Source organism: Callorhinus ursinus, unplaced genomic scaffold (assembly GCF_003265705.2).
Source record: "Callorhinus ursinus isolate GAN/ISIS: 27379988/994484 unplaced genomic scaffold, GSC_fseal_2.0 scaffold23, whole genome shotgun sequence".
NCBI classification, from domain to species: domain Eukaryota; kingdom Metazoa; phylum Chordata; class Mammalia; order Carnivora; family Otariidae; genus Callorhinus; species Callorhinus ursinus.
In genome coordinates, this window is record NW_027397085.1 from 15,456,240 (window position 1) to 15,478,317 (window position 22,078).

A 22,078-nucleotide genomic window follows, 5' to 3' on the forward strand; every position below is an offset into this window, starting at 1 on the left:
GATGGGGTGGCTGGGTGATAGACATTGGGGAGGGTATGTGCTGCGGTGAGCGCTGTGAATTGTGCAAGACTGTTGAATCACAGATCTGTACTTCTGAAACAAATAACGCAACATATTTTAAGAAAAAAGAAAAAGAAGAAGATAACAGGAGAGGAAGAAAAGGGGAGTATGTCAGAGGGGGAGACGAACCATGATAGATGATGGACTCTGAAAAACAAACTGAGGGTTCTAGAGGGGAGGGGGGGAGGTGGATGGGTTATCCTGGTGATGGGTATTGAGGAGGGCACGTTCTGCATGGAGCACTGGGTGTTATGAACAAACAATGAATCATGGAACACTGCACCAAAAACTAATGATGTAATATATGGTGATTAACATAACAATAAAAAATAAAAAAAATAAAATGTAAGCCTTTTGCCTAAAGAACAACTTTCACCTAGGCTTTAAGACAGTAGCATTGTACATTATACATTAATAGGCAGTTCTAGCAAAGACTTCTATAATCTTTAGTTAAACAAGGGGCCAACTATCAAATGGCTGTCAAATGTTGTGATAGATTATTCTCTCATTAATGGCAACAAAGGCATTCACATTCTTTCTGCTAAAAAGTCAAGAAAAATTTAATAAAAGTTGTTACGGGACCTTCTAACATTACTAGACATTATTCTTTGTGCCTAATAATAATGTGGACATGAGATTTTTTTCCCAGTGACCCAAAGAGTCATAATTGTGAGGGTCTTTCTGAATTATGCATCGTGAACTTGTATATGTGGATGAGTTTACATATGTTTATATATTTTTTCCAGCCTATGTAATATGGTTATGCAACGTTTGAGGCAGTTAGGCTTGAGGAGGGCATTCTTAGATGATTTGTTACTCAGTCATACAGCTATGTTGGGGCATTATGGAATTTTACTTATTCTCTCATTATAGAGGCCCAGAGCCAAATTCACATCTGTGTACTACTGTTCAATACATTTCTTTTTTTTTTTTTTTTAAGATTTTATTTATTCATTTGAGAGAGAGAGAGACAGAGAGAACACAAGCAGGAGTAGAGACAGAGGGAGAACGGACACTAGGGGGAGAGGGAGAAGCAGGCTCCCTGTGGAGCAGGGAGCCCGATGCGGGGCTCGATCCCAGGACCCCGGGACCATGACCGGAGCCGAAGGCAGATGCTTAACGACTGAGCCACCCAGGCGCCCCTGTACAATACATTTCTTAACTGGCTTTTAAAGAAAATCTAGGCAGAGTTGCATCTGATTTGCATCACATTTTCTACCCTGGTACTTTAATGCTTTGGCCCAGTAGTAGTAATGGTAGTAGCAGCAGTAGCCAACGTCAATGCTCTGAAAACTTTCAGTTCACCTAGGCTTCCCTTTATAGTCCATGGGCCCCCATCACGGTACAATGATTAGGTTTTACAACTGTCCACAACAATTTACTGGGGGATGAATGGGGATTCATGAAGGTTAAGTGACTTATCCAAGCAGCGGGAACTGGGACCGAAGCTGGATATTCTAGCTCTGTTCCTAGCAAGCGATAGGTCTTTGTCGTTCCTTCCTTCATTCATTCACTCATACATTCACAAAGAAAATATTTATAAAGCTCCTATGCTCTACCAGGTGCTCTTTTAGCTGTTGGAGGTATATCAATAAACAAAACTGGCAAGAATCTCTGCCCACGTGGAGCTTACATTTCAGGAGGTAGAGGGGAGACCATGGTAGATGACAAAAAAGTAAGTTCCGTAGTATATTGGGAGGTGATAATGTATAATTAGAAAACATAGAGCAGGTGGGGGAATTGGGAGTACCACTTTTTATATATTTTGAGAGGCAGAAACTAATTTTTCTACTTTCATCTGATACATCAAAATGACAGATTTTGTTCTAAACCTTTCAACGTATATCGCTTGGAACAATGTTTTGCTCCTTGCCTCCCTCCCCACTACCCCAAGAAGCACTGCTGTGAAGGATGGCTAAATCACAAGATCAGCTTACAGAATATATTCAATTCATTATGTATTTTAGTTGTAGTTAAAATCTAATGGTATTGTCAGCCTAACCAGTCCCCACAGTGGTTTTTTTTTCTTCCTCTGGTAAAATGCATTCCAGGCTCCAGGGGTGGGGGTGTCAGGAGCCTCATTGTATCATGTGACTCTTCAAGCTTTGGACTAAGCAACTGTCCATCCTGCTACTTTGTCCAGTATTGTGCAGCAGGGGCTTCCCTCATTCAAGCTCTTGATGGTGCCTCCTCCACTGCCAGAAGCTAGGCCATTGTTTTGGGAGGTGATGAATTTAAGGGAGGAAGGGATCAGTAGCCTAGCTTCTCTTCTTACAGGAGATGGGAAATTGACAATTGGAATGAATTGCAAGGGGGTGTCAGCTGGGATCAGTGGAGGAAAGGGGAGTCCCTGGTTTCACAGGGGGGCCAGTTAGTTACTGGGATGTTTGTGAGTCAGCAGTGGCCTTTCATCTCCTAGGGTATAGGTTTGTGTTGATAAATTCTGGAGATGGATTTACTTATGCTTTCTCACCTGATTTTCATAAAACCTAAAATCATGGCCAACTCCTCAGTTTGGCTTTTTCCATATAAGCAACTGGAAGTTTTTTTTTTTTTTAAATATTTGATGGAAAAAAAATATTTGATGGATGTAACTTTTATGTGTTAGTTTAACAGTATCCCAACAAAGAATTGGAAAATTTAAAAACTTGATGATTATTTTATAACCCTGATGTTCCTTCTTACTACTTTATTTTTATACTGTTTATTATTGTGATTTTGTTCATGAATACTGTCCTGGAAATATTGTTGCATAACTTCAAAATTTACCACTTTTAATAGCCATGTAAGACTGTATTGATGAATAGGTATTTGAATGTTTACCTGTTCGCATGTACTTTACCAGAAAATAGGGCTTGCCGAAAGAAATACATTAGGCTTTCAATTAGCTTGCTGCCTCTTTCATTAAACAATAGATATACATGAAACATAATAAGATAAGGTGAAATCTGACTGTCCAAAGGTGTTTATAATTTGGAAAAAGAAGGACTTTGTGGGCTAATGTGATAGGAAGCTTCATGGAAAATGTAGAAGGCTTTGTGGAGAAAGAGATCTAGAATTTAATTAGCTCTTGCCAGTTCCAGCGCTGCCTCTTCATCCAGACCATCGCCACGCCCCTCATCCTCCTCTTCTGTGTTACCCTGGCAATCTCTTCTCTAGAGAGCTGCCAGAGTAACAGTAATTCAGGTTAAATGACTCCTCTGCCCAGAACCCTCCCGTGGTTTCTCAGGTCACTCGTAATAAAACCTGAAGTCCTTAACAATAATCTACAAGGCTCTGCATGGTCTGGCTCTTGCCTTCCGCTATAATGGCATCTCCAGCTTGAATGCTCTTCAATACTCCTCTCCCTTCACGCCGGCCTCCCTGCTGTTCCTCACACACTCCAAACGGACTCCCTCGTCACAATCACCATAATCGCTCTTTCCTCCACCTTGAAAATATGTCTCAGCTATTTCCCTGGCTTACTCTCATTTCCTTCAGATCTCTGCTCAAATTTTGCCTCTTTACAGAGAGACCTTTCCTGAAGAACCAGAGTGTTTTTCTGAGCACATCCCATCACTCCCCAGCTCCTTTCCTTTATTTCTCTCCATAGCATTTTTTCCACTGACATATTTATGTACCTCTTTGTTTATTAGCTAATGGAAAGTAAGCTCCATGAGGTCAAGCAAGGATTTTGTTTTATTCCCCACTGTATGTCTTCTTCTAAAATAGTTCCTGGAATATAGGCAAGGCCTACTAAATATTCGTTGGATAAATAAATGAATTAAAAAATATGATCATGAACATTTTTTCTCTCCATATTGTTTATGTAGAATTGAAAGAAGGTCTAGTGATGATAATCAGCAGCAATATTTTCAGCGAACATCTAGGATTGAACTAGGTGTTTGTTTTAGAGTGCATCTTTTTTTTTTTTTTTTTTTTTTTTTTGGTTAGAATTTAGTGATTTCATCTGTTGCATACAACACCCAGTGCTCATTCCATCAAGTGCCCTCCCTAATGCCCATCGCCCAGCTATCCCTTCCTCCCACAACCCCTCCCCTCCAGCAACCCTCAGTTTGTTTCCTAGAGTTAAGAGTCTCTTATGGTTTGTCTCCCTCTCTGATTTCGTTTTGTTTTATTCCCCCCCTTCCCCTATGCTCCTCTGTTTTGTTTCTTAAATTCCACATATGAGTGACATCATATGATACTTGTCTTTCTCTGACTGACTTATTTCACTTAGCATAATACCCTCTAGTTCTGTCCACATGGTTGGAAATGGCAAGATGCCATTTTTTTGATGGCTATATAATATTCCATTGTGTATATATACCACATCTTCTTTATCCATTCATCTGTCGATGGACATCTATGCTCTTTCCATTGTTTGGCTATTGTGGACATTGCTGCTATAAACACTGGGGTGCAGGTGCCCCTTCAAATCATTATGTTTGTATCCTTTGGATAAACACCTAGTTGAACTAGGTGTATTAAAACTCCCCTCCTGCCTCCTTTTCCCTCCCATGCACACCCACTGCCTCCAGGATCAAACCCATGCTCCTTAGTCGGGCATTCAAAACCTTCCAAGAAGGTCTCATCTGTGTTGACCTTTCCAGCTCCACTTCTCTGCCAAGCCCTCACCTTCACGGCTCATGCTGCAGTCCTAAGGAATGACTTGTAATTCCCCTTACGTGCCCCTTGCAGATGTCTCTTGCAGCATCTCTCACATTTTGCTGCTTGTTTTTAATGGGTGTCTCCTTACAGCATATAAGCTCTTCAAAGTAGGGGACCTGGCATATGTTCATATTTCCAGGACTTGGCACAGTTCCTGGCAGATCATAGATGGTCAGAAAATACTTATTGAATGCCAAAGATGGTTTTGCCTCCAAGACAGAGATTAGTGGGAACTTGAAGAGGTTGGATATGGAACAAATAAATTGATGAAAGCAGTTTCATCTCATTAGACAGCTTGGTTTGCGGGTGTGTCCCGGGACAAATGGGATTGAAGAGAGCACAATATTAGAAAACTGTAATTTTTAGCACAGTATTAGAATACTCTAATTCTGTTGGAATACTCTAGTTTGGGTGAAGAGAGATGGCATATAACTTGATTGAATCAGTACACTCAGCTAAGAAAAACAGCTTATATGAGAGGAAGGGTTATTTGACATGTGTTGTTTGGAAACAAGTGCAACCGTCTGGCAGGGGTCTGACTGTAGACCTATCAGCCCTATTATTCAGCCTGTGAGAATCATGCCACATAGTGACGCTGCTCATCCTGCAGACATAGTACGAGGGGGAGAATTCAGGGCAGTAGTGGTGCGTTCATGTCCTTGCTCATGACTGTGGAGGGTTAGGTTAGACTCAACCTGATCTCAGTTCGGTGGGAAAGAAGGCTGTGAAAATCAGGTTACATCTGGCAAGGGTGTGAGGGAGGGAAAAAGACTGTATTTGTTTTACATGTTTGTCATCCCTAGTTGATGGTTGGTATTATCTGTGCTGATTCCGTGGATCTATAATCAGTTGGCCTGGCATAGTTGAATATGTGGACATGTTTTATGTAATTTTAATAATATGTATTTTGAAAAATGTAAGCATCATAGAGTCAAGGAGGCTATTGGTTTTAAAAGATTAAAAACTGTTTTTTTTCTAAATAGGTTTGTTACAGAAAGAGAAAATGGCTATTGAAGCATTTCAGATTTGCTGCCTCCTCCTGCCCCCTGAAAATAGGAGAAAGTTACAGCTCTTGATGAGGATGATGGCAAGGATATGCCTAAATAAGGAGATGCCACCACTGTGTGATGGCTTTGGGACCCGAACACTGGTAGGTTGATCTCTAACATCTAACTTGACTTGAGTTTTTGGAATACAATTCACCTGAGTAAAGTTTACTAGCTTGGCAACCCAAGGAAGGCACCAAGTCAGGCTTGCTCAAAGAGCCACGGCTTGGAAATCGTGCAGGTGGGATTACACTTCCAGTATTGGTGTCTTAAAAGAACACAATGGAAAGCGAAGAGTGAGTAGGGATAGAGTCTGAGTGTAGAGGTATTTGCGGTCTTCTGCCTACTGTCAACTTAAAGAGAAGGGAGCCTGGACAGTACAGCTAAGGGTTCTTTCAAGAAAAGGACATACTTTCCTCTAGGACAGAAAGGGATGCAAAGCATTTGTTACTCTAACAAGTAGGAGAGGGGAAGCACATATAATGGGGTAAAGAGGAAAGAAGTAAAGAGGAAAGAGTTGGACTAGACAGCCTGGTGGGAGACAGAGAATGTGTTCTCTTGGGATATGATCTAAGAGTCTGGGAGTGAGGTTATTTCTTAAGATATTTTCAATTTGGTTTAAAAACATACATGCTAGCTTTGAATTCTACTTTGTTGGTGCCAGCATGTCTTTATTTTAAAATAGCGTTTATGTTTAGAATTTCTTCTACATGATTTCTTAATTTTCCTCAAAATTGGGGGTCTTGGAGCAAAATTGTTGCTTCATTGGTGAACCTTTCCATATCCTGGTGAACCACAGTATACCCCTGGGGGGTCCTCTGGCCCTGTTTTAGAAGTGTGGAGTAAGAGTAGAGGATCACTCAGTGCCCAGTAGAGTGATTCTTGACCTTCCTTTTGGTTGAGTAGATGGGTAATGGGGCTAAGGGAACCTTCTGAAAAGCTGAAGAAAACTTTGCACCTATTCCCCAGAAGAATGCACATGTAAAATTTTGCATAGAATTTCAAGGCATTAAGTTTCCCCAGTGTCCATAGTCTCCAGGTAAAAAATGTCTGTGTCTCTGTACACATAATGTGAGCGCGGGTAAGATATCATCTGCAGTATGTTGATGAGGACATGAGGTCTAATTAGACAGAATTACATGATTTCATGCTTACAGGTTTTGAAATAAGATTGTCAGCAATAAAATTAGTAGGAAAAGGAAAAAAAACTCCATCCAAATCATAGTTAATATGAATTCCATGGAAGCAGCTACATAAATATTTTTTGTATTTCTGCTTATTGTAAAGTCTCATCACTTAATGCACTTGTTATAAAGTCTCATCGTTTTGTTCAAATGTGATTATCAAATATACACCCAAAATCCTAGAGAAAGTAACAGTTAACTAGGAAAAAGTGTAACAGCTGAGGCACATAGATTGTGCTAGCAGATTTCTAAAAAATCAAAATGAAATAAGGCTATTAGTAAACTGAATGGCTTTAAAATACTTTGAACTTAAAAGTGCTACATGATTCAAGTAATGGTGGTGATCATGATTTTCAGGATTTGCTTATATATATCTAAAACTGTCTGTAAAGGGGTGTGCTTTAAAAACTGCTCAGACAAGTGTCTCTGCTGAGTCTCTGTGAGATGAGATGCACCTTCAGTTCCTGCTGGTTGTTAAGAAGATCAGCCCATTGAGACGACCAGGTGTGGCCAGGCACCAAATAGGATGTGTCCCCTGGGCTGTGAGCCATTTCTCACTGACTGGTCACCTTTGGTTTTTGCAGATTTATTGAATGCAATACAGCATAGGAAAAAAAAAAAAAAAAACCTCATCTGTGTTTATTTAAAAAACACCTCCCCCTCTTTTTTCAGATGGTTCAGACCTTTTCCCGTTGCATCTTGTGTTCCAAGGATGAAGTAGATTTGGATGAGTTATTAGCTGCTAGGTTGGTGACATTTCTGATGGACAATTACCAAGAGATTCTGAAAGTCCCTTTGGCCTTGCAGACCTCCATAGAGGAGCGTGTGGCTCATCTACGAAGAGTCCAGGTAAAGGAAGGGATATTAACAGTCCTTTAAAATTGCCAGCAGAAAGTTGTGTAAACTTGCAAGTCTTCTTGGGATTTCTAGATGTGAAGGATTAAGTGAATAAATGTGTACAAAATGCTTCCAACAGGGTTTGGTACATGGTAAGCACTATGTGTGTTTGGTAATTTTGAAAATTTATGGAATGCTCACCTGGTTTGGTTATGTCAGTCAGTGCTGCATACTTCTGATTGCAAATTCCTTCAACGGTAACCTGCCTTTATTTTAGTTTCCAAAGGAGTTAAAATGGGCCTTCCCTGCCCTATAAAACTGTTGTGAAGAGTAGAATACTCTACTATAAAACCCCTAGCTTAAATGTGTGACATAGAGCAGGTACTCTTTGAAAGGTAGCTATTGTTATTGTTGTTATTGTTATATTAAAATGATGCAAAAGAAATGTAATACATGACTGTTATGTGGGCCCCAGAGCGGAGTGTGTATGTCAGCCTGAGGGAGCAGGCACTTGGTAAAGGCAGACAGAGGTCTACTTGGCTCCTGAATGAGCGGCTTAAGCACTCTTTGATGTTCCCCAATTAAGGCCCGGTGAACTGCTACCTCCTGAAGGATTATGAAAGTCAATAACTCTTCATGTTTTCAGTGTGCAATATAAAAATTAAAACAGGGGCGCCTGGGTAGCTCTGTCGGTTGAGTGTCTGACTCTTAATTTCAGCTCAGGTCATGATCTTCAGCTTGTGGGGGTGAGCCCCCCTCCACCTCGAGCTCCACGCTCAGGTGGGAGTCTGCTTCTCTCCTTCTCCCTCTCCTTCTCCCCCCACTGCCATGCTATGTGTGTGTGTGTGTGTGTGTCTAAAGTAAATAAATATTAAAAATATTATTAAAAATTAAAATAGTTTTGGTAATTATCAACCTTAAATATGTTGAAAGAATTGGAAAATATAGAAAATGCACACCAAAAACTATAGGGGCGCCTGGGTGGCTCAGTCGTTAAGCGTCTGCCTTTGGCTCAGGTCATGATCCCGGGGTCCTGGGAACGAGCCCCACATCGGGCTCCCTGCTCTGCGGGAAGCCTGCTTCTCCCTCTCCTTCTACTGCTTCCTCTGCTTGTGCTCTCTCGCTCTCTCTGTCAAATAAATAAATAAATAAAATCTTTAAAAAACAAACAAACAAAAAAAATCCTATAAGAGTAACACCCAATGTTCAGTTAGTATTACGGTCTTTTGGGTGTTTTTCTGTGCCTTGTCTTCTCTTTTCTCCTTTTCTTTTTCTTTTCTCTTCTATTCTCTTTTCTCTTCCTCTCCTCTCCTCTCTTCGCTTTTCCTTCCTTCTTTTCCTTCCTTCCTTCCTTCATTCCTCCCTCCCTGCCACCCTCTCTCTGTTTTATACCTTATTTTCTCTTGACAATACACCAAGAAATATTTCCGACATCACTAAATATTCTTGACTGACCCCAGGTGGTTGAGGGCACAGACCCTGGAGCTAAGTGGTGCTTGTATTCCTCATGTGCCCTTTATTGGGGCACATTTGTGTCACAAATGTGACCTCGGGCACATTTTATTTTATTTTATTTTATTCTATTTTATTTTTTTCCCGTTGTGGGTATGTTTTTATTTTTTTTTCTTTTCCAGTTTTTTTTTAAATTTTTATTGTTATGTTAATCACCATACATTACATCATTAGTTTTTGATGTAGTGTTCCATGATTCATTGTTTGTGCATAAAACCCAGTGCTCCACACCCGGGCACATTTTATAATGTGTCTCTGTTTTAGCCTGTACCCGACATCTCTCTTTTCTCATCTGTAAAGCGGGATAATAACAGTTAATACCTACCTCCTAGGGTTGTTTGAGGGATTGAATGGCTTAAGATGTATAAAGTGCTTAGAATGATATTTATCACATAGTGGCCCCTCGGTAGCTGCTGTGGTTAATATTATTATCATCATTAGTGTTATATTATTCCACAATATTGTTATTATTGGTAGTGTAGTATTCCATAATATGGATATATACCATAATTTATTTAAATGGTTTTCTTTGGTTAATATTTAGATGGTTTCCCTTTTCCCCTCTATTTTGCAAATAATACAATGGTAAATATTTTTGTAGCTAGATTTTTTGGGGGGGGATGATCCATGATTATTTTCTAAGAAAAATTTTTAGGAGTGGCATTGTGTGGTCAAGGGCCAGGGATGTATTTAAATATTGGTTGTATATTGCCAAATTTCCCTTCAGAATGATTGTTCTGACCCATATTCCCATGAGTGGTCTAAGAAACCTTGCCTACTTCTCATTAACATACATATCTTTGCAATTTTTATTGAATAAAAAATGTAACCTTAAGCGCTGCTTTAGTTAAATCCCTTCCCTCCAATATTTTTATGACCCATACTTAAAAAAAAAAAGAGAAGAAAAGAAATACTGAAATTCTGCAAGGAGAAGTGATAGCAATAGCGATGTTGCCCTGTGTACTCACTCGGTTCGCGGTTCCCGTAGCACAGGCAGACACTGCAGCAGCTTGAGCCCTTCGCTCTCTGTTGAAGATCAGAAGGCTGAGCTCTGCTTATGCTTTAACGACAGATTAGCATGATCTCATGGAGAGGCACTGCCCAGGCGCTAAGTGAAACCAGTAACCACTCATTTGTCAATTACATTTTCTCTTGGAAGTACTCAGAATCGCCCAACAATTGTTTCAGTACCCAGAGATCTGCTCACTCATGTCGACTGCTCGGCCCTGACAGCATGTCAGATTCTGGGCAGGGCTTCTCTGAAAATGAACAGTGTTCCTTGGATTATTTCAGGGAAGTTTCAGGGCTGACCCTGTGATAGATAAATTGTGAGGTGGGCATTGTCTTTGACACCAACCTTCTGTTAGCCTTGACTGCAACCCTCTTCCGTTTGTGCCCTTTAATCATAGGTATCTAGTAGTTTTCTTACTAGGCTTCTGGCTGCAGAAGAACAATAGGTGTTATATTTGTGGGAAGATGGAACTCTTTTGGAGTCTGAAATTAAATACTTTTTAATTTCTTTGTTATTAAAGTAACATTGACATACAATGTTATGTTAGTTTCAGGTGTACAGCAGGGTGATTCAACAATTCTGTACATTAGTGGTCCCTGCAATGAGTGTAGTCACTATTCAACATTATTACATTATTGACTGTACTTTCCATCTCTGTGACTTATTTATTTTATAACTGGAAGTTTGTACCTTTGAACCCCCTTCATCGATTCGCCAACTTCCCCCCAGCCCTGTACCCCCTCTTCCCTGGCAACCACCAGTTTGTTCTCTGTATTTGAGAGTCTGTTCAGTTTTTTAATTTGTTTGTTTTGTTTTTATATTCCAAATATAAGTGAAATCATATGATATTTGTCTTTCTCTATCTGACTTATTTCATTTAGCATAATACCTTTTAGGTCCATCCATGTTGTCACAAATGGCAAGATAACATTCTTTTTATGGCTGAATAATATTCCATAGTATATATACTACATCTTTTTTTAATTTTAAATTCCAGTATAGTTAACATACAGTGTTATATTAGTTTCAGGTGTATGATATAGTGATTCATCACTCCCATACATCACCCAGTGCTCATCACGACAAGTACCCTCCTTAATCCCCATTTTACCCATCTCCTCCCACCTCCCCTCTGGTAACCATCAGTTTGTTCCCTGTAGCTGAGAGTCTGTTTCTTGGTTTGTTTCTCTCTCTCTCTTTTTTTCCTTTGCTCATTTTCTTTTGTTTCTTAAATTCCACATATGAGTGAAATCATATGGTATTTGTCTTTTTCTGACTGACTTATTTTGCTTAGCATTATATTCTCTAGCTCCATCCATGTTATTGCAAATGGCAAGATTTCATTCTTTTTGATGGCTGAGTAATATTCCGTTGTGTGTGTGTGTGTGTGTGTGTGTGTGTGTGTGTGTGTGTGTGTGTATACCACATCTTTATCCATTCATCTGTGGATGGATGCTTAGGTAGCTTCCATATCTTGGCTATTATAAATAATGCTGCAATAAACATAGGGGTGCACATATATTTTCAAATTAGCGTTTTCATTTTCTTTGGGTAAATATCTAGAAGTGGAATTGCTGGATCATAGGGTAGTTCTATTTTTAATTTGTTGAGGAACTTCCATACTGTTTTCCACAGTGATTGTACCAATTTTTATTCCCACCAACAGTGCATGAGTGTTCCCTTTTCTCCACATCTTTGCCAAGATTTGTTATTTCTTGACTCTTTGGTTCTAGCTATTCTGACAGGTGTGAGGTGGTAATCTCATTGTAGTTTTGACTTGTGTTTCCTGGATGATTAGTGATGTTGAGCATCTTTCCATGTGTTTGTTGGCCATCTGTAGGTCTTTGGAAAAATGTCTATCCAGATCATCTGCCCATTTTTAAATCAGATTATTTGTTTTTTTGGTGTTGAGTTATGTAAGTTCTTTATATATTTTTAATGGTAAACCATTAAAAGTGGATATATCACGTGCAGATATTTTTTCCCATTCACTAGGATATATTATGTGCAGATATTTTCTCCCATTCACTACGTTGCCTTTTTGTTTTGTTGAGGGTTTCTTTTGCTGTACAAAGTTTTTTTAAATTTTAGTAGAGTCCCAGGAGTTTATTTTTGCTTTAGTTTCTCTTGCCTGAAGAGAAATATCCATAAATTTCTTGCTTAGAGTGATGTCCAAGAGATTATAGACTATGTTTTCTTCGAGTTTTAAGGTTTCAGGACTCACATTTAGGTCTTTAACCCATTTTGAGTTTATTTTTGTGTATGGTGTAAGAAAGTGGTCTGGTTTTATTCTTTTGCATGTGGTTGTCCCATTTTCCCAGTACAATTTATTGAAAAGATTGTCTTATCCCATTGTATATTTTTGCCTCCTTTGTCATAGATGAATTGACCATATATGCGTGGGTTTATTTCTAGGCTCTCTATTCTGATCTCTAGTTTGATTTGATCTATGTGTCTATTTTTGTGATAGTACCATACTGTTTTGGTTACTATAACTTTGTAGTATAGTTTGAAACCTGGGATTGTGATATCTCCAGCTTTGTTCTTTTTCTTCAATATTTTTTTGGCTATTTGAGGTATTTTGTGGTTCCATACACATTTTAGAATTACTTGTTCTTGTTCTGTGAAAAAAATGCTATTGGTATTTTGATAGGGATTGCTTTGAATCTATAGATTACTTTGGGTAGTATGGGCATTTTAGTGATATTCTTCCAATCCATGAATGTGGTATATCTTCGCATTTGTATTGTCTTCAGTTTCTTTCATTCAGAGTACAGTCTGTTACCTCCTTGGTTAAATTTATTCCTAGGTATTTTATTCTTTTTGGTGCAATTATAAATGGAATTATTTTCTCAATTTCTCTTTCTGCTATTTTATTATCAGCATACAGAATCACAATAGATTTCTGTATATTAGTTTTGTATCCAGCAAGTTTACTGAATTCATTTATTACTTCTAATAGTTGTTTGGTGGAGTCTACGGTTTTTTGTGTGTAGTATCATGTCATCTGCAAATATTGACCATTTTACTTCTCCCTTCCCAGTTTGGGTACTTTTTATTTCTTTTACTTCTCTGATTGCTGTGGCTAGGACTTCTATACTGTGTTAAATAAAAGTGGTGAGAATGGTCATCCTTATCTTGTTCCCAATCTTAGAGGAAACGCTTTCAGCTTTTTACCATTGAGTATAATCTTAGCTGTGGGTTTTTCAGTGTGCCCTTTGTTATGCTGAGGTAAGTTCTTTTACGTTTTTTTGAATAGTTGGAGAAGAATAGGTATTAACTCTTTTTTAAATGTTTGGTAGAGTTCACCTGTGAAGCTGTCTGATCCTGAATGGTTGTTTGTTGGGAGTGTTATGGTTACTATTTCACTTTCATTAATAGTAGATCTGTTCAAATTTTTAATTTCTTTCTGATTCAGCCTAGGAAGATTATGTTTCTAGGAATTTACCCCTTTTTTTCTAGGTTGTTCAATTTGTCAGAATAAAATTTTTCATAATTTTCTCTTATAAGCCTTTGTATTTCTGTGGTGTTAATTCTCCTCCTTTATTTCTGATTTTATTTATTTGAGTTCTCTTTTTGTCTTGTTAAGTCTGGCTAAAGGTTTATCAATTTTGTTTTTCTTTTCAAAGAAAGAGCTCTTGGTTTTTTTTTTTTTTACTCTCTATTTCATTTATTTCCACTCTAATCTTTATATCCTTCCTTGTCTTAGCTTTGGACTTTGTCCTTTTTTTCTAGTTCCTTTAGGTGTAAGGTTAGGGTGTTTATTAGTGGTTTTTCTAGTTTCTTGAGATAGGTCTGTATCACTATAAACTTCCCTCTTTGAACTGCTTTTACTATGTCCTGAAGATTGGGACCATTGTGTTTTCATTTAATTTGCCTCCATGTATTTTTATTTCCTCTTTGATTTCTTCACTGACCCATTGGTTATTTAGTAGCATGTGTTTGTGTTTTTTCTAGGTTTGTTTGTTTGTAACTGATTTCTACTTTTACACTATTGTGGTTGGAAAAGATGCTTGATCTAATTTCAGTCTTCTTAAATTTATTGAGATTTAAATTTATTGTGGCCTAACATGTGATCTATCCTGGAGAATGTTCCATGTGCAGTTGAAAAGAGTGTATATTATGCTGTATTTGAATGGAACGTTCTGTATGTATTAGGTTCACCTAATCTAATGTCTTGTTCAAAACCACTATTTCCTTGTTGATTTTCTGTCTGGATGACTTCTCCATTGATGTAAGTGGGGTGTTAAAAACTCCTATTATGATTGTATTACCATCAATTTCTCCCTTTATGTTTGTTAATATTTGCTTTGTGTATATAGGTGTGAAATTAAATATTTTTAATGGATGTTCATTTATTTATAAGTCTTTCCTCTTTTTTCTCCATTCTCCCTTTTGCCTTGTACAGTGTCTGCACATTTGTTTTCTTGCTTTTCACTGTTAACATATTTGGAGATGGTCGTAGTACTTCTCCATACATAACAGCCATGCTTATGTGTGCCTCTATCCATTCCCAAGGAAGGGGGGATCAGATTCTCCAGATGTGGGAAGGAACCCCCAGAAGGTACTCAGTATTGTAATTGTTTTGAATCATTTTTGTCAACATGTTTAGTTTATGTTTCAATTTAAGATTATATTTAAAAGAGCACACCAGGTGTTTTGTTTATTAAAATGGATCTTGGGTTTAAAATGGTAAGAATCTCTTATTTAAAACTGTGGTTTTAAGTGATTTTTTTTTCAAGTTTATAAAAACACTTTTGCTTTTTAATAGAGTTTTTCCCAAACGAATTGAAGAATGACATGGCATTCCTAGTGGGAGATATTCTGTATTTGATCTGAACCAATTTTGCAACTTATATGAAAATACACTTATTTCTTTCACTATTAATACTTTTGCCTCAGATAAAATACCCAGGAGCTGATATGGATATCACTTTATCTGCCCCATCATTTTGCCGTCAAATCAGTCCAGAGGAATTTGAATACCAGAGAGCATATGGCTCTCAGGAACCTCTGGCAGCTTTGCTGGAGGAAGTCATAACAGATGCCACACTTTCCAGCAAAGAGAAGAAGAAAAAACTGAAGCAGGTAAAAAGGATATTCTTTAGAAGCCATTTCTTCTGCCTGCTGTTCTTAATATTGTTTTTTCTTTTTATTCTCTATTTTAGTGGATTTCATATTAATCTCATCTTCTGAGATGTAGCAGTTTTGAAAGTATATTATTCAATTCATATATTCCAGAAGTCTCATGGATGTACACAGTTGTGGTCAGTTTCCCACATCTTTTTCTCCAATGTAGATATTTTACCATAATTGCGCTCTTCATTTAAGGAGCCGCTCTTCAGAGAAGCTATCAAATGAGAACAGATTCCTCTTGATTTTTCCTGAAAGGCAAATTACATTGAATTTGCTGATATAAGTTGTGTAAAATTGAAGAGGCTTTGGTTTTAGATAGCCAGTATCAAATTGGTTTCTTGCCTCAGGCATCCCTGAAAGTGTTTAGTTCCTGCTAGGCAACACAGCTTTGGGTTTCACTGAAGAGTTTTCATTTTTAACTCAAAATAGATTTTACTTTGACCATTCTTAAAGTATTGACTCAAGATTAAGGGAATGGTTTTTATTTTTCAAGACTGATCCCTGCAAGCTTGATTCCTGATCATACCATACATATGGGATTATACACAGAGCATCAGAGTTCTAGACTCCTAATCATATTTTTCTCAGTAATTTTGGAGAAGAGTTCAGTGTTGAGGATCAAAGGAAAAGCATATTGCCTCTCTTTAAGCTTTTCATAAAGTAATATATACTGGAACGTTTTCCCTTCCATTTGAGCAGAAGCAGGTGGGGCTGAGTTGGAGAAGCAGGGAGATCGTGAAATGTAATTGGGCCAAAATTTTCTTGAACTGTACAGAACATAAGTTATTTTCAAGTCAGAATTACTTGTGAATATTTTTAAAGTCTATTTATAGTTAGCAAGTGGGGGGGAAATTTTAAGAAATATGACCGAAATGAGTTTGTTTGAAGATTGGATCAAATTAAAGTTGAATTAGATCTATAGCAAGTGGAATCAAATGATCTCACAAAAAGAAATGGGTTTGTGTTGGAGTGAATTTAATTATGATTTGTCATCATCTTATTCTCTTTTCTGATGGAGAGCAATAAACATTAAAACAAAGTAAAGACAGGCTAGTATGGAATCAGATCAGAAACTCTTTAATTTTAAAATTAGATCACCTAATTTTATTGGTTCTTACCTGGTTTTTTGACTCATCTTGAATCTTTTTTTTTTTTTTTCAGTTTCAAAAATCCTATCCTGAAGTCTACCAAGAACGATTTCCTACACCAGAAAGTGAAGCACTTCTGTTTCCAGAGAAACCGAAACCCAAACCACAGCTGCTAATGTGGGCACTAAAAAACCCTTTCCAACCATTTCAAAGAACTAGAAGTTTTCGGATGTAGTACTCCCATAGCTGTTAGAGATCTCTGTTGTTGCCTTGAGCAAATGGGTGGTTAGAGGACTATGGCGGTGGAAAAGAAGAGCAGACAGTAGAGACTACTGAAATATAAAGTGAACGGACTCCTAAAAATGTTGAGCCATTATCAGTATTTTTGTAAAGCTCAGTGCTATTTTTAAAAGTGTAAAAATCAGTGAAAATTTAGACAAATATATAGTGTTAATGTTAACGTGTTTATAATTATTACAAAATTTAAGGGTATTTTTATTTTTTTATTTGTTGTTTTTCATGGTGTTAATAAAATAATTGTGTGTATGTTTTAGTTACTGATGTCTTTGTTATAACACGTCTTAAAAATAGTGTATATACTTGAATAAGACACTGGGTACTGTTACTGTGATGTTATTGATGTCATAGCTTAATAGTTATGATTTCTCTTGTGTAAAATCTGGTTTTCAATGTTGCACAAAAATTCTTAATGTCCTGTATTATGATGGCTGTGTCTTTTATTGCGGATTTGTTGGATGTTATGACAGATATAACTAAAGCTGGTTCTTTAATAACATGTATATTAGCTGGTGTTTACCTCTAAGTGGAGTAGATTTTCATTTTCCTGCAGTGGTGTAATTTCAGTCTTGGCTGAAAACGGAGAATTGAACTGAATAAACTTTTTTGGTCCCCTTACACCTGTAATTGTATTTCAGATCTTTGTTATTTCATGAAAAACACAAATGGGTTAAGTAAAATGAGACTACTTCCTTTATATTTCCCCCAGCTTCCTCATCCTTTTGAAAGTAAATGGAATGTAAATAAATACTGTTTTTTGTTTTTTTATATTTTATGTGGTTCTGCTTTGGCCTTTATTTAGGTTAGTTATGGAACATCCTCAAATGCTAAACATCATTATCTTTGCCAGTGTTCTCACATCAGTCACCTATTTCTATGATAAGTGACATTTAGGCTTTTGTACTAACCTTCAGGAGGTGCTTTGTCCATTTCTTTTGCTTTGCTTTGCCCTTTTGCAAATAATGGTACACTTAGATTATGGAGCATCTGGAAGCTTTCTTTATAAGCAATTACCCTAAATCTTAAGAGTAACAGTCACTAGTTGGCTTGTTCTGCCCTTTGGACTGAATTTTCCTTGCCTTTGTGATCTGACCCTGTTCTTTTGTAGCAGATGCTTCCTACATTTGATTCAGATTTTGTTTACTTAAAAATGGATAAAAGTATCCCTATTGATTTGGGTACCACCTTTCCTTCCAAATATATAACGTAATGGGAGATTTTTAGTGTTTCAATATTTGTTTTCAGACCTTGGGATAATGTTTAGAGCAAAGAATAAGTCTACTTCTGCTCTCTTTGCTCCCCAATGCAGAATGTACTTTCCAGAGTCTCCTCTCCTATTGAATATCTTTAGAAATATATGCAACTGTTTTTTTTTCCCCTTAAGATTACATTTTTTTAAAAGATTTATTTATTTATTTTAGAGAGAGAGCATGGGGTAGGAGGGGCAGAGGACGAGGGAGAGAGAATCTCCAGCAGACTCCCGGCTGTGCGAGGAGCCTGATGTGGGGCCTGATCCCACGACCCTGAGATCATGACCTGAGCCAAAATCAACAGTCAGATGCTTTACCAATTGAGCTACCCAGGTACCCCAAGATTACTTTAGAGAAAAAAATATAATTCACTAAAACATCACCACTACCTAAGTATGAAATTGCTGAGCGGATAATACCAGTCTTTCAAAGTGGTTGTACAGTGAACTCCCATTGGCAGTGTGAGTTCTTATTGCTTAATGTCCTCACCAAAAGTTGCTATTGTCAGTTTGAATTGTCATCAATGAGGTGGGTGTATAATCGTATCTCATTATGGTTTTACTTTGCTTTATTAATATGGCTAAAGATGAAGACTTTTTCCACATTTTTTTTTACTTTTTCCACTTCTAGTCAAATTTAAATATCAGCTTCTCAAGCTTCATGTGTGCACGCGCACATACACACACACAGTTGGGATTTTGATTTGGATTGTATTGAATTTATAAATCAATTTGGAAAGAATTGCTATCTTTACAATATTAAGTCTTCCAGTTGAAGAACATGGTTTATCTCTCCATTTATTTAGAATAAATGAGAAAAAAATAAATTTATCTGTAAAGGCTTGTAAATTTTTTGTTAGATATGTTCCTAGATATTTGATACTTTTTAAAAAATGTTAGTATCAAAATTTTCAAATATTCACAAAAGTAAAGATAGTAGTACCCATCCCTAACTTCAGTAATTATTATTCAACTGATAAATACCTTGATGTTTGATCAAACTGTAAATGGGGTTATTTCAAAATTTCTACTTTCTGTTTCTTGCTCATATATAGCATAAAACTGACTTTTGTGCACTGATTTTTATACCCAACCTCCTTGCTAGACTTTTCTATTAATTCTAAGTGTCCAGTGTGATTTTTTTTTGGATTTGCTACATTCACTACATAATAAGCAAACAATGACAGTTTTTTGTTTTTCATTTCTGTGGTTGACAGCATTTAAAAATGTCCCCAGTGATCCCTGCCCCTTGGTATTTGTCCCAGTGTGTAATCTTTCCTTGAGTGTGAGTTGGATCTAGTGACATATTTCTAACAAACAATATGGCAAAAGCGATAGGATATCTCCTTTGAGATTAGATCACAAAAGGCTCTGGTTTCCATCTTGCTTGCTGTCTCCCTCTCTCTCTCCCAGGCCTGCTCTGAGGAAAGCCAGCTGCCCTGTGTGAGCTGCCCTACGGAGAGGCCCATCAGGCAAGAAACTCCTGTCTCTGCCTACTAGCCAGTGAGGACACGAGGCTTGCCAACAGCTGTATGATCTTGGAAGTGGATATTCTGAGGTTTGCCCTCAGCCACGTGAGTGATCTTGGAAGCACCTTCTCTCAGTCAAACCTTGAGGTGAAGGCAGCCTTAGCTGACACCTTGACAGCAGCCTGGGACAGGCCCTGAGCCAAAGGACTCAGCTAAGCTGTGCCTGGATTCCAGACCCACAGAAACGGTGAGGTAGTAAATATTGGTTTTTTCTAGCCGCTTAATTTTGGGGCAGTTTGTTATGACGCGGTAGATACAATACACCTAATTCTTATTCCCTCCCTTACTCCCTCCTTCCCTTCGTCCCTCCTTTCATCCTGCCGTCCGTCATTTTTTAAAATTATTATAAAATGTCGCTATCTCTGGTAATGCATTTGTTTGCAGTCTTTTCGTTTTGTTATATTTTAGTTGTGTCCCTTATAAACAGCATATGGTTGGATTAATTATTTTTTTAAGATGCCAGCATGACAATTTTTGTTTCTAACTGTAATGTTTAGACAAATTATATTTAATATAATTACTCTATATTTAGATACAAATATTTATTGATGTTTTATAGCCCTGTCTCCACTTTCTTGACTTTGAATCTTACAAATCATTTCATGTTTTCTCCTACTAATTTGAAACTAAGCATTGTTTCTAATCTTCTTGTTGGGTCCTTGAAAATTACATCTTATAGGGGTGCTTGGGTGGCTCAGTCGTTAGGGTTCTGCCTTCGGCTTGGGTCATGGTCCCGGGGTCCTGGGATCAGGCCCTGCGTCAGGCTCCCTGCTCCGCGGGAAGCCCTCTTCTCCCTCTCCCACTCCCCCTGCTTGTGTTCCCTCTCTCACTGTGTCTCTCTGTCAAGTACATAAAAAAAAAAAAAAAGAAAATTACATCTTATGTACTAATTTATCAAAGTTTAAAGTTAGTAAATACATTTTACCCTCCTCTCAGACTGTTCAGGGACCTTAAAGCACTAATAACACTCCCCCCAAAACAGATAGTATTCTGTGATGTATTTTAATTTTATTGTTTTTAAACCTCATACTATGTTGTTTTTATATGTAGCCCTTGTTTATTAGACTTACCCATATTTTGCCACATTTTTCCTTTTTCTGAGAGTATATTCTTTAGAATTTATCTTTGGTGTGTGCTGGTTTTTGTCTGAAAACTTTTTAATTTGGTCCTTACTCTTTTTTTTAAATAGCTTTATTGAAATGTAATTCACATACTATACAATAACCCATTTAAAGTATATAATTCAATCGGTTTTGGTAGGTTACAATTTTAATTTTTTAAGTTGTGATTAAATATATATAAGTGTATATAGTGTAAAATATATATATTTTAAGTGTATAATTCTGTATAAAGAACACTTTTGTTCTCTAAAGATATTTCTGCTATTTATAGAATTCCAGGTGGAGGGTTATTGTATTTCAGTACATTGTAGGTATTCCTTTGTTAGCTGGCTTCAATTGTTACCTCTTTGTAGATAACATGTCATATTTTGGCAGGCTGCTTTTTAAGATTTTCTCTTTGTCTTTGGTGGTCTGTGGTTTACAATGACATACCTAGTTTATATAATATACTCTTTAAATGATCATTCTGCTTGGTATTTGTGGGGCTTTTTAAAAAAGAGGATCAAGGTCTTTTACCATTTGATTTTTTAAAAAATATTTATTTTTTTTTAGTGAGAAAAAGTGTGGGGGAGGGTGAGGGAGAGAGAGTGAGAGGATCTCAAGCAGCCACCCCACTGAGCAGGGAGCCGAAGGTGGGGCTTGATCTCATGACCCCAAGACCACGACCCTGAGATCATGACCTGAGCCGAAATCAATAGTCAGAAGCTTAACCAACTGAGCCGCCTAGGTGCCTCTCTTTTACCATTTTAAATACTGCCTTTGTCATAATCTCTCCTCTGCTTATGATTCTTAAACATATTTTAGATCTTTTCACCCTATTCTCTCTCTTAATCTCTCATGTACCTTCCATATTTTTGCCTTCCTATGCTGCATTCTAGATAATTTCTTTACTCTTTCTTCCATATCAGCACATCTCTCTTCAGGTGTGTTTAGTCTCCTGTTAAATTGGAATTTATTTTGGAATTTACATCCAGTTTACAGCTCAGGAAACCGAGAGTCAGGTTGAGTAACTTCCTCAAGATCCCCCAGCTTGTGAACGGCATAGTCAATGCCTACAACCTGCTCTGGTGGACTGCACAGCCCAGGCTCCAGACTTGCACTGAGCACTGCTTTATCATGTTTATGAGCACTGGGTGGATATTTATGTGAAGCATGCACATTATTTTTTGGTTTATACTTTCTAAAACTTAAGCGCTCAAATTTCTTTTTGATCTGTAGTGTTTTCTTTGTTCTAACCTAGCTTTGCCAAATTCATTTCCACTGTTTCTCTGGTCACTTTCTATGAATATCTGCTGAAGATTTTTCACTGAATTTCCTGCATATTTCCACAAATACTGCAACAGTGCTGAAACCAGAA

General features: G+C 37.5%; 2 protein-coding genes across 5 annotated transcripts in view; both read left to right on the forward strand.

Annotated features, from left to right (window-relative positions):
• DEPDC1B (DEP domain containing 1B) overlaps window positions 1-17,590 on the forward strand; it is a 90,113-nt gene extending 72,523 nt beyond the window's left edge. Inside the window, exons 8-11 of the mRNA XM_025892416.2 lie at window positions 5,694-5,860; window positions 7,613-7,789; window positions 15,204-15,389; window positions 16,599-17,590. Of these exons, the coding sequence (XP_025748201.1) occupies window positions 5,694-5,860; window positions 7,613-7,789; window positions 15,204-15,389; window positions 16,599-16,760 (692 nt within the window). The 3' untranslated portion in view covers window positions 16,761-17,590. The remainder of the gene's footprint in view (window positions 1-5,693; window positions 5,861-7,612; window positions 7,790-15,203; window positions 15,390-16,598) is intronic.
• A 1,593-nt stretch (window positions 17,591-19,183) lies between these two features.
• PDE4D (phosphodiesterase 4D) overlaps window positions 19,184-22,078 on the forward strand; it is a 1,488,864-nt gene continuing 1,485,969 nt past the window's right edge. For 2 of the 4 annotated variants that reach the window (XM_073905441.1, XM_073905443.1), the window contains exon 1: window positions 19,187-19,787. The gene's annotated coding sequence lies outside the window, so the exon portion shown is untranslated. Of the gene's footprint in view, window positions 19,788-22,078 lie in introns of all 4 variants that reach the window. The other 2 variants (XM_073905442.1, XM_073905433.1) reach the window with 2 other exon arrangements.